Source organism: Talpa europaea (genome assembly GCF_964194135.1).
Source record: "Talpa europaea genome assembly, chromosome: 15".
NCBI lineage: Eukaryota > Metazoa > Chordata > Mammalia > Eulipotyphla > Talpidae > Talpa > Talpa europaea.
Window position 1 is genome coordinate 81,774,444 of NC_140083.1, and position 13,606 is coordinate 81,788,049.

The window sequence follows — 13,606 nt, forward strand, 5'->3', positions numbered from 1 at the left end:
ATCTCCTCCTTAACCAGAACCTTGTCCTGACCACTAATCCTTTATAACGTCCCCATACCTCCAATTCTGCCACCCAGGGTCTGTACCCTGGTTTCCCAGACAGCATGAAGGAAGAGCTGTCCCTCCTCCCTGAGTAGCCGGGCCAAGAAGGAAGGAAGGAAGAAAGTAGGAGCGTGTGAATAAAACGGCATTGAACACTGAACCAGTGAGTCTGGCCTCTACTGTTAATGCTCTTTTCTTTGTATTCCAAGACAAAGAGCCGTCCTGGCAAGTGCTTTGTGCTCTAAATATCTGATGAAGCCTCCCTGATCAGATTGGACTATTGTAAGAGTGAGACACACACACACACACACACACACACACACAGAGGGCCAGAGGGAGAGCTGTGGAGTCCTCTTAAGAACATGGAGTAAGCCTTTATTAAGCGCAGTGTGCCCGACACTGTACCAGGTACTTCACATAGAGTATTTCATTTCCTGCAACAACCCCACAGGATTGGCATGAACCTTATTTTGCAAATGGGGAGTCTGAGACTCAATGAGGTTAATTAACTTGCCCCAAATCATAAGCAAGTGAATATGATTCTCAAGGATTCCAAAACCCTTTGCTCATTTTACTGGCCATGCTGTTTCCTTACGCTACATCTAGGAAGGATAGGACGCAGGCGTTCAGCTTCCTGGCTGTTGTTTCCTGTCAGCCAAGGGCTTGATGGATGCCTTCCCTCAACCAGTGTCTTCCAGAGAGCAGATGAAATGGTTAGAAGTGCTGTCTATGGGGCCTCCCTGGTGGCGCAAGGGGTTAAGCACAGCACTGTGAAGCTATCCCCAGCCTCTGCAGCACGAGTTCAATCCCCAGCCTGCCAGGGAGCAACCCACATGGCGCAGCAGACCTTTCCTGTCTCGCCCGCTGCTCCCCTCAGCAGTGGATTTCAGTACATCTGGCTGTTCTGCACTCCACTCTGCCTCTGGTGAATCCTCTCACACCCCGCATCACTGCCTTGTACCCCAGTTCTTGTATGCATAAATAAATCTTAAAAAGAAAGAAAAAAAGAACATAAAACGTTAAAAAGAGAAGAAGTGCTGTCTATGGCTGGGAAGAGATGGATGGAGTTGGGAGTTGACCCAGAGTTAGCAGTCACTGTCCAGGAGGAAAAGAGCACATGGGCGTGGTGGCTAGAACTGGGACATTTAGAGGCATAAGGCCTGTGGGTCATGTCCCTGATGGAGCACTTGCAGAATCTTGCGAGCAGACGTGATTCAGCTCTCAGGCGTCAGGGAGGGTGACATTGCCAGGGATTGAAGGGATGGTGGGGCCTGTGCTGAGGAAGTGATGCCCAAGTTTGTGTCTGTGGGCAAATGGTCAGTGTTCAAAATGGTGTCCAAGGCCGAAGGAGTTGTATCCAAGGCTGTTCCCGTGACTGAGTGGTCAGTGCCTTTGGCTGTGGAGGTGCCACCCCGCCCTGATGGGGTGGTGTCTTGGGTCTGGGCACGACAGTGCATCCAGTTGGGGGCAATGTCTCTGGGGTAACCTTTCTCTACTCGGAGCTGCCGGTTGAGGCACCAGTACTGCCTGCCCTTGAAGAAGTAGACACGGCCATCCCGCCAGCTCATAGCAGCTGAGGGCCGGTCTGGCACGCCTGTGAACAACCTCTTGATTGGTTTGGGATACTGACTGAAGTCAGTTCGGCCCAGCTCGTCCCACTGCCAGTACCCGGAGCCCTAGATGTGGGGTGGACAGAGTGAAGAAGAAGATAAGGAGGGAGATTTGGGGTCCCCAGAGGTCTACACCCCAGCCCATGGCAGCTACAGACCTCCCTTCAAGAACAGGTCTTTGAGGGTCTCCTTGGTGGCGCAGGGGTTAATTCTCAGCACTGTCAAGCTATCACCAGCCACTGTGGCCTGAGTTCAAGTTCGGCCTGAGTTCAATCCCCAGCCAGGGAGGTGACCCACATGGCGCAGCAGACCTCTCCTGTCTCGCCCACTGCTCCCCTCGGCTGTGTATTTCAGTGGATCTGATGTTCTGTTCCCCACTCTGTCTCTGGTGAATCTTTTCACCACCCCCCTCCCACACTGCTGGCCTGTACCCCAGATCTTTATGCATAAATAAATCTAAAAAAAAAAAAACCAACAACAGGGCCTCCCCGGTGGCGCAGCGGTTGAGCGCTGGGTTGCGAAGCTGCCCGCAGCCTCTGCAGCACCGGTTCGATCCCCGGCTGCTCCCCGGCCACCGGAGGAGGGTCCCGCATGGCGCGCAGACCTCTCCTGCCGCCCGCTGCTCCCCTCAGCAGTGTACCTCGGTCCTTCTGCCTGCTCTGCTCCCCGCTCTGGCTCTGGTGAGTTCTCTCACCCTCCCGCGCTTCTGACTATACCCAGTGCTTGTATAAATCAATAAATAAATCAATAAATAAATAAATCTTTAAAAAGAAAAAAACCAACAACAGGTCTTTGCTTTTCAGTGTGAGAGAAATTGTCCCCGCTATGAAGGGATTTACTCTTACTTGAACTTCATACCTTAAAGAGGAACACCTTTTGGTTGAGAGGCCAATAGAGAGCTGCATCCAGGTTGGGACCGACTATGTTCAGCCTCTTGGGGAAGCCAGGAGACATCTTGAAATTAACGTAGCGCCACACTTTGTCTCCTGAGAGCATTTAAGGAAAGAACTAGTCACCTCAGTCCCCAGGTCATAGCTTCTGGCTCCTCCATTCCACACTTTCAAAACTTTTCGTCTTTCCCTCCCTGTTAGGGTTCCTTTGGTGTCAGGCCCCTCCTCAGGTAAGACACTCTGGTCTCCTTACCCTTAAAGAAGTGAATCCACTGTGTTCGAGGAGAGTAGACTGCAGCATCCAGGTTCCCGGGGAGGCCTTCCCAGAGGGCAGACACTCTGAACAAGGGCCCCCGCCCTGAATCTGTCACTGTCCACACATAGTTCCCCTTAAAGGCATAGGTCTTCCCACGGGGCCCTGAAAGCAACATCAATACGTTGAAAAAAAAAAAAAAAATAAGGTCACATAAAGGCTTGTAGGTGTCTGAGGCGTCTGCTCGCCTCCCATAGGGTGATTCCTCAAAAGTTTGTTCATCTGTAATTGGAGACTATTAAGGACCCAATGTTCAGTCTTTCTTTTGTTGACTGAACAATTTAACTATGGTCCACTCAACAAATGTCGCACAGATAGCTGCCCCCCCAAACCTCACCTTCACTCCGAGAGGCATCAAAGATGTCCTTCCATCCAAGTGTCACACCTTCTCTAATAGATGATGCAGTTAACATAGTTTTTTTCCATCTTTCTGTATTTCCAGCTGTGTTTTGTTAGTCCTTACAGAGTGGCAACCAGGTGGAAGCCTGCCTGGCCCGACTTTAGTCACGTGCCTCCTTCCGTGTCCACGGACCCCTCCCTGCTGTCAAACCTCCATTGCTTATACTGAGGCCCCACGTCCTTCCTGTTTCTCCAGTCCTCAGGGTCAGCTGACAGCCCCCCACTGCCTGCCAGCAGTCTGGAGAAGAACCTCACCCAGCATCATGGCATCCAGTTCACCACTGCAAGGGTCTGGCATGGAACTGGGTTCAGTGGGAACTGGGGGTACAGCGGGCAGTTCCGTCTGATCTTCCTCATCCCCTCTCTCTGGTTTCTTCTTGCCTGCAAGGTGATGTAATACTGCTCAGGGAGAGAACTCAAAGATCCTGGCTTCTGCACTCTTCTACTGTAAGCTCTGCTCAGAGGCCCCATAGACAAGGGAAAGAGAATCCCAGAGAGTTTCCTTTGTTGGGAGGCAAGATCATAATAGCAGCAGGAGACCTATTTGAGTTTTGAGAGACTCCAGAAAGGGCGAAGGGCTAGATGTGCACTCGTTTTTATTTTTGCGTAGAAGAACTGGGGTGTAGGCCAGAGATGCAAGGCCTAAGAGGATTCACCAGAGACAGAGTGGGGAGCAGAACAGGCAGGCTGACTGAGATACACTGCTGGGGGGAGCAGCGGGCGAGACAGGAGGGGTCTGCTGTGCCATGTGGGGGTCAGCTCCCTGGCCAGGGATTGAACTCAGGTCTTATCTGTAATAGCACTGAAACTTAACACCTAAGCCACCAGGGAGGCCCTGACTGTGCATTCTTTATCCCCAAGAACGGGTGTAAGGGGAGAGGGACCCTGAAGGAACATAGAGGAGTGAGAAAGAAACAGTTCCTGGGGCCTCCCTGGTGGCGCAAGGGGTTAAGTCTCAGCACTATGAAGCCACTACAGTGTGAGTTCCATCCCTGGCCAGGGAGCTACCTACATGGTGCAGCAGACCTCTCCTGGCTCCCCGCTGTTCCCCTCAGCAGTGTATTTCAGTCAGTCTGCCTGGTCTGCAGACTTTCTCTAGTGAATCCTCTCACCTCCTGTACTTCTGTCCTACACCCCAGCTTTTGTATGCATAGAGAAATAAAATAAATCTTAAAAAGAAGAAGGAAACAGAGCCTTAAAATGAAGAAGCCTGAATAACCAGGCATGAAGAGAAGAAAGAAGCCAAGCCATTCCCCTCCGAGTTACACCTGTTTCTTCAAGCCTGAAGTGAGTGCTGGTCAGACTGACCCTCAGGCTCCCTCAGGGAAAGGACTGACCATAGAGAGCCTGGATCCCAGCCACGTCATCCGGGTGTAGCTTGAAGTAGGGGCGGTAACCAGTGTAGACAGGAGCCATCAGGGCCTGGGGGTATCGGGAGTGTCCGAGCCCAAGGGTGTGGCCCAGCTCATGGGCAGCGATGATGCGCAGATTCACCCCTTGGTAGGTGCCCTCTGTCCAGCGCTCGTCTTCATCAAAGTGCACGCTGCCCCACTCCGGAATGTCGGCGTGGGCCAGAACCCTCCCTGCACAAAGGCGAGGCGAGCAGGAGGGAGGTCAGAGTAGCATCTACTAGGATGGAGCATCTAAACTCCAACTGGTCTGTCCCCTTAAAACTCCCCTGTCTGGCAATTATAAACCAGAGACATCCTGCAGGGGAGGAGCAGGAGAGGGAGCAGAGGGAGGGACGGAGGAGCCCGGGGGACTGAGGTGATGGTGCACGGGGGCCTTGGGGAAGGAAACTCTGTGGGGACTGCACCTGAGGGGGTGGGGGAAGCAAATATTGTTTAAAAAATGTAAAAAATGATAAATTTTTAAAACTTAAATAAATAAATAAATTTTAATTAAAAAAAAAAAAAATTCCGCTCTGGGCCTCCTTGGTGGCACAAGGGGTTAAGTCTCAGCACTATGAAGCTGTCTGCAGCCTCTGCAGTACGAGTTTGATCCCTGGCCAGCCAGGGAGCTACCCACATGGCACAGCAGACCTCTCCTGTCTTGTCCGCTGCTCCCCTCAGCAGTGTGTTTCAGTCAGTCTGCCTGTTCTGCTCCCCACTCTGTCTCTGGTGAATCCTCTCACCACCGGCACCTCTGGCCTGCACCCCAGCTCTTGTATGCATAAATAAATAAATCTTTAAATAAAAAACAACTCCCCATCTATGTCCACTGTCTCTGGGTGCCTCTGTCTCCTCTCAGATGCCCTGTCATCACCAAGTTCTCACTCCCTCCCTCCCAACCACACTCTGCTCTCCGCACAGTCCTCTCTCAGGTGTGCTTCAAACAAGGAAGCTTAAGCCAGGGGAGAAGACAGTAGCTTCAAGGAGGAAGCCTAATAAGGACTCAGGGAAGCGACCACCTCCTGGCGAGGGAGTGAAATAATGCTGCTGAGGGGAGCAGAGGGGAGACAGGAGAGGTCTAAGCGGCCCAAGGGGACAGCGATAAGCTCAGATTGCTTGGCCCGGGAGCCCACAGCTGGTGCCTACCGGGCCCATCAAAGGTGTTGGAGCAGTTTGGGCTTCGGCGGCCATGGAAGGAGAGGCGGATGTCAGCCTCCTCGGCCTGGTCGGCCTGCACCTCCTGGAAGGTCAGAGGGGCCACCTTGCTCCAGTACTGGAAGGCTTGGCGTAGGGCTGACCGGGCTGTGTGGGACGGGAGGGTGGAGGGCAGGTTGAAGATGTGGAAAGTCAAGTGCTTCTTTCTCCAGCGGCCTGGTAATTGGACCAGAAAATAGATTTGAAACGCAGCTCCTCCTGCCACCCCCAGGGCACTCCCCTGAGTCTGGGCAGTCACTCAACAAAGCTTTGTCACAACCTCTCGGGCAGGTGAGACCAAGTGATCATCCATTCACCCTGAGCTGCTGGGGCTACCCTAGTCTCCCCCATACTTCAGAGCCACGCCACCACTCTGTTCCCTCTGTTTCCCCAACTCAGTCCTCACCTAATAGCTGGTATTTATAGGCCTTTTTGTTGAAGGGATCCTCCAGGCCACAACGGGGTTGCTTCATGCGGGCCCTAGTGGCATCATCCAGCTGACCTGTGATGGGCAGCTCAGATGCTTCCTGAAAAGCTCTGGAAAGAGGGAGAGGGATGGTTGAGCAGGGTAAGCCTGTCTGGAATGGTTGGGGACTGGGGAGAGTTCTTGGGCCCCTGCTGCCCAAAGCAGTGGCTAAGAATGCCAAAGAATCTCTGAAGCTGGGCCTCCCAGTTTAAGTCTCAGCACTATGAGGCTTTCAGCAGCCACTGCAGCACGAATTTGATCCCTGGCCAAGGAGCTACCCACATGGCGCGGCAGACCTCTCCTGACTCCCTGTTGCTCCCTTCAGTGGATTTCAGTAGATCTGCCTGTTTGGTTCCCCACTCTGTCTCTGGTGAATCCTCTCAACCCCCACCTCTGGCCTGTACCCCAGTTCTTATATGCATAAATAAATAAAATTTAAAAAAAAGAAGGCCTTGCCACCTCAACCTTGAAGTCATGTGCCCTATGACCTCTCACCTCAGACCTTCTGTGATATCTTCTGTCCTGAATTTTTTCAGTCTTTCTAGAGGTTTTTGTAGATACCCAAACTGCAAAAGGTAATCCTATGATGGGGGTAAGGATAAAGAGAATAAAAAGGCTGTTCACCACAGGGCAAAGCATCTAAGTACCTAACAGGCCCATGAGGACAGAAGGGGACAGACATGGAAGGGCTGTGGGAGAGTTACCTTGAACTTGGGAAAGAGGAGGGAGAAGGAGTTGGGTGGAGGTGGCTCATGGAGCAGAGGCAAGAAGGCAGGGACAGGCAGGCAAGCTGAAGGTCCGGAGGGAGGCTTGGCTGGATGCATGGAGGAGCAGCCCCCCCTTCCGCAGACTGGACCCTATTCCCTGGGATGGAGAGGCAAGAACTCACCATTGCTGCCTCTCTCTCTGCAGGCCCCAGGGTCCGGCCTGAGACTGCCATGGGCAGCAGGAAGCCCAGCCACAGCTGCTGCCAGTTCATGGTCTCACCAGGGGAAAAAGGGAGGCGTCTGGCCCTGAGATTCCTGGCAGAGCAGGGATGTGGGGGGCTGTATCTTTCCAGTCTCTGGTCCTCTGTATAAAACTTCAGAGGAGGGGAATTGGGGGGGGGAGTGGCAGCAGGAGGTGACTCAGCCCAGAGATATGTTGCAAGCAATTAACCCCTGCCTGTCAGAGAGCAGAAGTAGAGGAGAGCCCCTGACCCACTCCCACAGAGTCCTCTTCTGGAGATGGGCGACTTCATACTCTCCGGGGGGTGGGCATGCCGGTAGATAAGAAGCAGACACTTCATAGAGACCAGGAGCACGTCCATGCCACCACAGGCTGGTGCCGTCCTTCAGGTGGTGCCTAACAAATCCCTGTCAAATGAATGATCTGGCGGGGGAGTGGCTGGGAGCCAGGGTTTGGAGAGAGCATTTAAAGAGGAGAAGTAAAATTGCTATTGAATGCTATTTGTTTAAAGATTGATTTATTTATGCATACAAGAACTGGGTACAGGCCAGAAGTGTGGGGGGTGAGAGGATTCACCAGAGACAGAGTGGGGAACAGAACAGGTAGACTGAGGAAATATACTGCTGAGGGGAGCAGTGGGCGGGTCAGGATAAGTCTGCTGCACCATATGGGTAGCTCCCTGAGCTCCCTGGCCTGCTGAGGATTGAACTTGTGCTGCAGTGGCTGTGGACAGCTTCATAGGTTGTGTCTTAACCCCTTGCGCCACCAGGGAGGCCCCTTGATTGCTATTTAGAATGGAGAAGGGAAAAGAGAAACTTACACTTTAAAAACTGTGTTAAAAAAAAAAAATAGGGCCTCTCTGGTGGCACAGTGGTTTGAGCGCAGCTCTGTGAAGCTGTCCGTAGCCTCTATAGCACAGGTTCGATTCCCAGCCAGGCAGGGAGATACCCACATGGCGCAGCAGACCTCTCCTGTCTCCCCGCTGCTCCCCTCAGCAGTGGATTTCAGTCAATCCACCTGTTCTGCTCCCCACTTTGTCTCTGGTGAATCCTCTCACCCTCCCACACATCTGGACTGTACCCCGTTCTTATATAAATAAGTAAATCTTAAAAAAAAAAAACTCTGTTTTTTGTTAAGTGCTTTATATATTATCTCATTAATTCCCACAACCTTCCTATGAGGAAGGAATTATTTTGGCCTTTTTTTGTAAGAGGAAGTGGAAACCAACAAAGGGAAACTTGACCAAGGACGCAAAGCTCCTGATCAGTCTGGCCTATGTCCCAAATCCTTCTGCTAAGCCCATGATCCGTGCTTCTCCCCTACACCACACTGATTTAGAACTTTTAGTTCTAAGAACCATTTCTGTAACTGGTCAGGAGCCACTGAAGTCCCCACTAGCTTCTGTGCCTCATACAGCACTTGCATACTGATCAGATGCACACAAGAGGACAGTTACTGAGTTTATAGCCTCAGAAGGATCCCAGTTTTAAGCCCTTCACCACTCCCTAGGCCGAAAGGCTGGCAGGCTACAGAGGAAACTTTACACCCCAGGACTCAATTGGAGGGTATTCCTGACTCATACTATTGCCCTCATTGATACAGCTGGTTCTCCTGACCCAGCTGGGTAACAATAGGGTGACTAAGTTCCAAATGACCAGCGACAGACAAGGAAGGATAGAGTCCCAGACTGAGAGACAGAGGTCATAACAGATGCCATCACCAAGGCTGGTGCACCCGACCCAGAATATTACCAAGTTTGGGGACCCGCTCCTGCTGAGCCCCCTGCAGAGCTCTTTCTCAGCCCTGCCTTTCTCTCTCTTTCCAACTCCCACCGACCCCCCATAGTCCCTCCTTTTCTGAGAACAGGGCATGAAATTGAAAATTATAATTTTTTTCTGATTGAAGTTTTCTTTGTTTTTTGAATAAACGCTGTCCATTGCTCATCGCAGTGAATTTAGAAAATACCAAATTAAGCAAGGAAGAAAATGAAAAGCCTCAGTAAATTCCACCCAGAAGAGAACCACTGGTAATATTGAGATGCATTTGCTTGAAACTGTCTGTGGCTTTGGACTCAGGGCTGGCTTAGACTGCCCAGCCTCAGCCCCTGGAGACCCAGGCTGGAAGGAAAGAGCAAGGGATGGAAACAGTGAGATAATGGGGGAAGGAGAGGAGCTGAGGGTGGTGGGAGGAGAGGAGGATTAGAGGGAAAAGAATGAAGTAAAATGAATGTGGTAGCATGAGGTAAAATGAAGCAAAATGAATGCAGGACCCTTAGGTATCCATACAAGCAGGAAAAAAGAAACAACAGTAGCTGGATGATGCTTAGGAGTAGATGTTAGCATGTTAGAGAGAGGGTGGTTACTGTCAGAGATAAAGAGGAGAAATATTCTGACCTTGGAAGGCCCTGGGGGATGAAACCACCTTTTAATTTTTTTGAAATATTTATTTATTTATGCATGCAAGAACTTGGGTATAGGCCAGAGGTGTGGGGGGTGAGAGGATCCACCAGAGACAGAGTGGGGAACAGAACAGGCAGACTGTCTGAAATCCACTGCAGAGGGGAGCAAAGGGGAGACAGGAGAGGTCTGCTGCGCCATGTGGGTAGCTCCCTGGCTGGGAATTGAACTCGTGCTGCAGAGGCTGCTGACAGCTTCATAGGTTGTGTCTTAACCACTTGCGCCACCAGGGAGGCCCTGAAACCACCTTTTAGATTCTAAGAAGCTTCATAGTAAAAGTTGCTTAATAAATTACTTCATTTAAATCCCAACAACGACCCAGAGGGCTTTTTATAGAAAAGAAAACTGATTCTCTGACAGGTTGGCTTCGGGTCACATAGCTAGAAAGCAGCAGAGCCTCAGGCGAAGCTATGATCTTTCTGATCTCTGCAGCCTCCTGAAAGTTTCCGCAGGCACTCAAACAAAACCCCCCAGAGGCAGGAGCGACTGCCCCGTGGGGCCAGGGTGCAAGAACTGTGTGACTAACTCTGTCCCCATAAGGTATCATAGCCAGCCCTCACACCGCCCCCAGCCAGTCAGACTGACCCAGCTCTTTTTCCCTGATTTTGTCATCTCTCACTAGGGGAGATGTGGGACTGTGCAAAAGGTTAGGACATGTGGTCTGCCTGACCCCAAAAGAGAACTTGATTGCAGAACAGTTTGCATGGGGATATTTTTAATTAAAATAGTTTTAAATCAGCAGGAGGGACTAATTAAGACTGAGAATATTTTCTAATGATCAGGGGCTATACAGCTGTGGATGGAAGATAAAAATTTGTAGAGCTCTCTAAACACAGAGGCACTAATCTCAAAACGGTCTCCCCCCAAATCCGGTGACAGCCTCTCTAAAAGAATGGGCGTCCTGGAGGGCTGGGCCTCCTGGATTATACAGGGCAAACCTGGGACCGGAAACTGGAAGTTAGACGTGAGAAACATAAATTGTAACCAAGTCAGGGCCACTGCCCTTGATCTTGAGCTAGAGCAATGTGGTTAGCCTCTGGCTGGCTTTCCCCCCAGGAGCCCTAGAGAGTCAGGAGAGTGGGAATTTTCCCTGGCCCAGTGGGACTGAGTTCGCCAAGCTGTTACCCTGGAAACCTCTGTTTTCAATGGGACCCACCCACCCACCCGGCCCCCTGTACACGCACTCCTTTAATTAGTCATGAATTCCTAGAAGCCAGATGGGTCAGGATGGCCAGGATTGCGCACAGCTGGAGCTGGTTAGTGACGGGGAAGTGGGCGGGGCTTGGGGATGGCCAGGGTCTGGGCCAGCACATTTTGTTCCCAGGATGCCCCTAACTTCCTCAACCTGGGGAAGTTTGACCATTTCCTGGCATTCTGCTCATCTACTGCACCTCAAACACACACCCACTCAGGCACTGGCCTGCCGTGATTCAGTTGAAGGGCTATTCAACCCAAATCCGTAATTTCCTCGGTTCTGTCAAAGTGTGAGGGAGGATCAGGTCTGCTCTCCTCCACAGAGAAAGGTATTATCCTGTAAGACTCCCCAGAGATTGCTGGAAGCCTCTGCTAGTAATTGCGTTGCCCAGTGCAGTGCGGGAGCATGCACAGAGGGATGGATTCCAGCCTCTGGAACCAGGAGGGGAGGAGAGGCATCAGGAACTCAAGTGTCCTTTCGGCACCTGGATGATGGGGACATTATGGTGACGAAAAGCGTGTTTGTCCCGTCTGGAAATGGCAGCCTTTTCCTTAACCAAAACCAAGCTAATCTTTACTGCTTTTCCCAAGAAAGTAGGATGTGGGGGAGCACTTTGGCCTCCTGTCTGGTTTGAGGACGGTCCTGACCCTGGAAAGTCCATGTTTGTTTGCTCTTTTTGTTGGCAAGGGTTGATAGGGGCTGGCAAAGGAAGGAGCTCAGCACTGACTTCCTCTTTGGAAGAGGGTAGGAACTCAGTGGGGGAGGGAGTCCTGGGGAAGACCCAACCCTGTTTCTGCTAGGCCAGCAACTTCAGAAGGGCCTGTGGGGAAGGAGCTGCCCTGGATAAGGTGGGGCACTAGGGAGAGATTCTCCTGGTTACCCCTAACTTACTTAAGGACCATCTTGGGTATTCCCAGGTGCAGTACTGCTTTTGTTTTCTAGTAATTTCTAGTAACTTAATTTTTCAATGGGTGAAGGGCTGATACGATGTACAAGTATATCCTGTGCTTAGTGAAGGAAAAAGAGCTGAAGAATTTAAAGTGTCCACCGGGCTCAATTCCAGTTTGGATTGAGCTGCCAGCAGATTGGGCATAAGTGAGTGCTGCCCCTCAGCTGTGAAAAAAGGGTTTGTGATGTTGTATTTTTTAAAGATTTATTTGTTTATCCATACAAGAGCTGGGGGGTAAGCCAGAGATGTGGGGGGCCGGGGGTGAGAAGATTGACCAGAGACAGAGCGGGGAACAGAACAGGTGGACCTACTGAAATACACTGCTGAGGGGAGCAGCGGGCGCCATGTGTGTAGCTGCACCATGTGTGTAGCTGTGCCATGTGTGTAGCTTCCTGGCTGGGGATTGAACTCGTGCTGCAGTGGCTGCAGAGAGCTTCATAGTGCTGTGCTTAACCCCTTGCGCCAACGGGGAGGCCCCAGATCACCTATTGACTCTTAAACTTCTCTACCAAAGTGCCCCAGGGAGACTTAAAAATAAATGTTTAGAGGGTAGAGCACACGGTGGTCATTACACTTCAGGGGTTTTTGTCCATTTCACTATTGCCTTTTCTCTGTCCCCCATCCTCAGAAATTTGGGATTGAAACTGAAAAAAAAAAAATGTTAGTCCTATCATATGACTGGATTCATCCCGAAAGCTCAGACAGTGAGCGGAGGCCATTTTTTCCCCTCTGAGGACAGAGAACAAGAAGAAGCCTATTGTAGCAGCAGGAGGACACGGAGCAGGATCTCTATGATCGAGCAGACGGGGTAAAGGAGAAGTCCTGGAGCCTGCGGTGGCTTTTAAGGCTTTTATTGGGATTTTACTGGGTACACAGCAGGCAGAGGTACCAGGGGGATAGGGGGCTGGGAGGCTGGCAGGACTCCCAGCCCCCAGCAAGTCTTCACTTCTTCTGGGCTCTCCGGCGCTCTCTGGTGGGCTCTGCTTCTCTGCTCTTGCTCTGCTGGCGTCCCCGTGACGCTGCCCTTCTAAGCCCCATCTCTCAGCACAGGTGCACCCACTTAGGCGCGCCCACGCCCCACTGCAGGTGCCACCGTCAGGCATGCACTCAGGACCGCAGGGATCCATCACCCATCCCAAAGGCGGGAGGGCAGAGAAGCCTGGAAACCGCTTACCCTACACCTGTTACTAGGAAAGAAGCCGGAAATAGAAAGCCAGAGGTAAAATAAGAGAAGGACGGAGCATACCTGGGTTCATGGTTTGTGGTAGTTTCTAATTTGCTGGTTATAGGGGCAGGAATGGACACAGGGTGGGTTTTCTGATCCAGCAGACCAGGTAAAGGAGGAGTCAGAGTCCTCAGTGGTTTTTTTGCAGGTCTTTTATTGGGGTTCACCAGGCATATGTCAGGCAGGGGTGCTGGGGGGCCGGGAGGCTGGCAGGCCTCCTAGCCCCCAGCAAGTCTTCACTCTATGTGGGCTCTCCGGCCATCTCCGCTTCTCTCCCGGCTTCTGTTCGTTCTCGGCTTCTTGGCTTCTTCTCTTTCGGCTTCTACTGGCGTCCCCTTAAAAAGCACCGCCCTTAAAAGCACAGTCTCAGCCCAGGTGAGCCCACTCCAGGTGCCGCCATCAGGCATGCATTCAGGATCACAGGGTTCCCTCATCTATCCTGATGGCAGGAGGGCAGAAAAGCCTGATTTTTTACCTCACCCTACACTGGTTTAAGAAGACCGGTAGTGTTACTGCTCGTGGTTATTT

The 13,606-nt window shown here is 51.6% G+C and overlaps 1 protein-coding gene across 1 annotated transcript; it reads right to left on the reverse strand.

Annotated features, from left to right (window-relative positions):
• Positions 1–1,256: 1,256 nt before the first annotated feature.
• MMP19 (matrix metallopeptidase 19) lies at positions 1,257–7,284 on the reverse strand (the record flags this gene model as incomplete). The annotated part of the gene is made up of 9 exons (XM_084256171.1): positions 1,257–1,718; positions 2,511–2,638; positions 2,796–2,960; positions 3,510–3,635; positions 4,592–4,837; positions 5,792–6,016; positions 6,246–6,376; positions 6,801–6,886; positions 7,195–7,284. The coding sequence occupies 9 exons, from the start codon at positions 7,282–7,284 to the stop codon at positions 1,257–1,259; spliced, it is 1,659 nt and encodes a 552-aa protein (XP_084112297.1).
• Between the last annotated feature and the right edge of the window lie 6,322 nt (positions 7,285–13,606).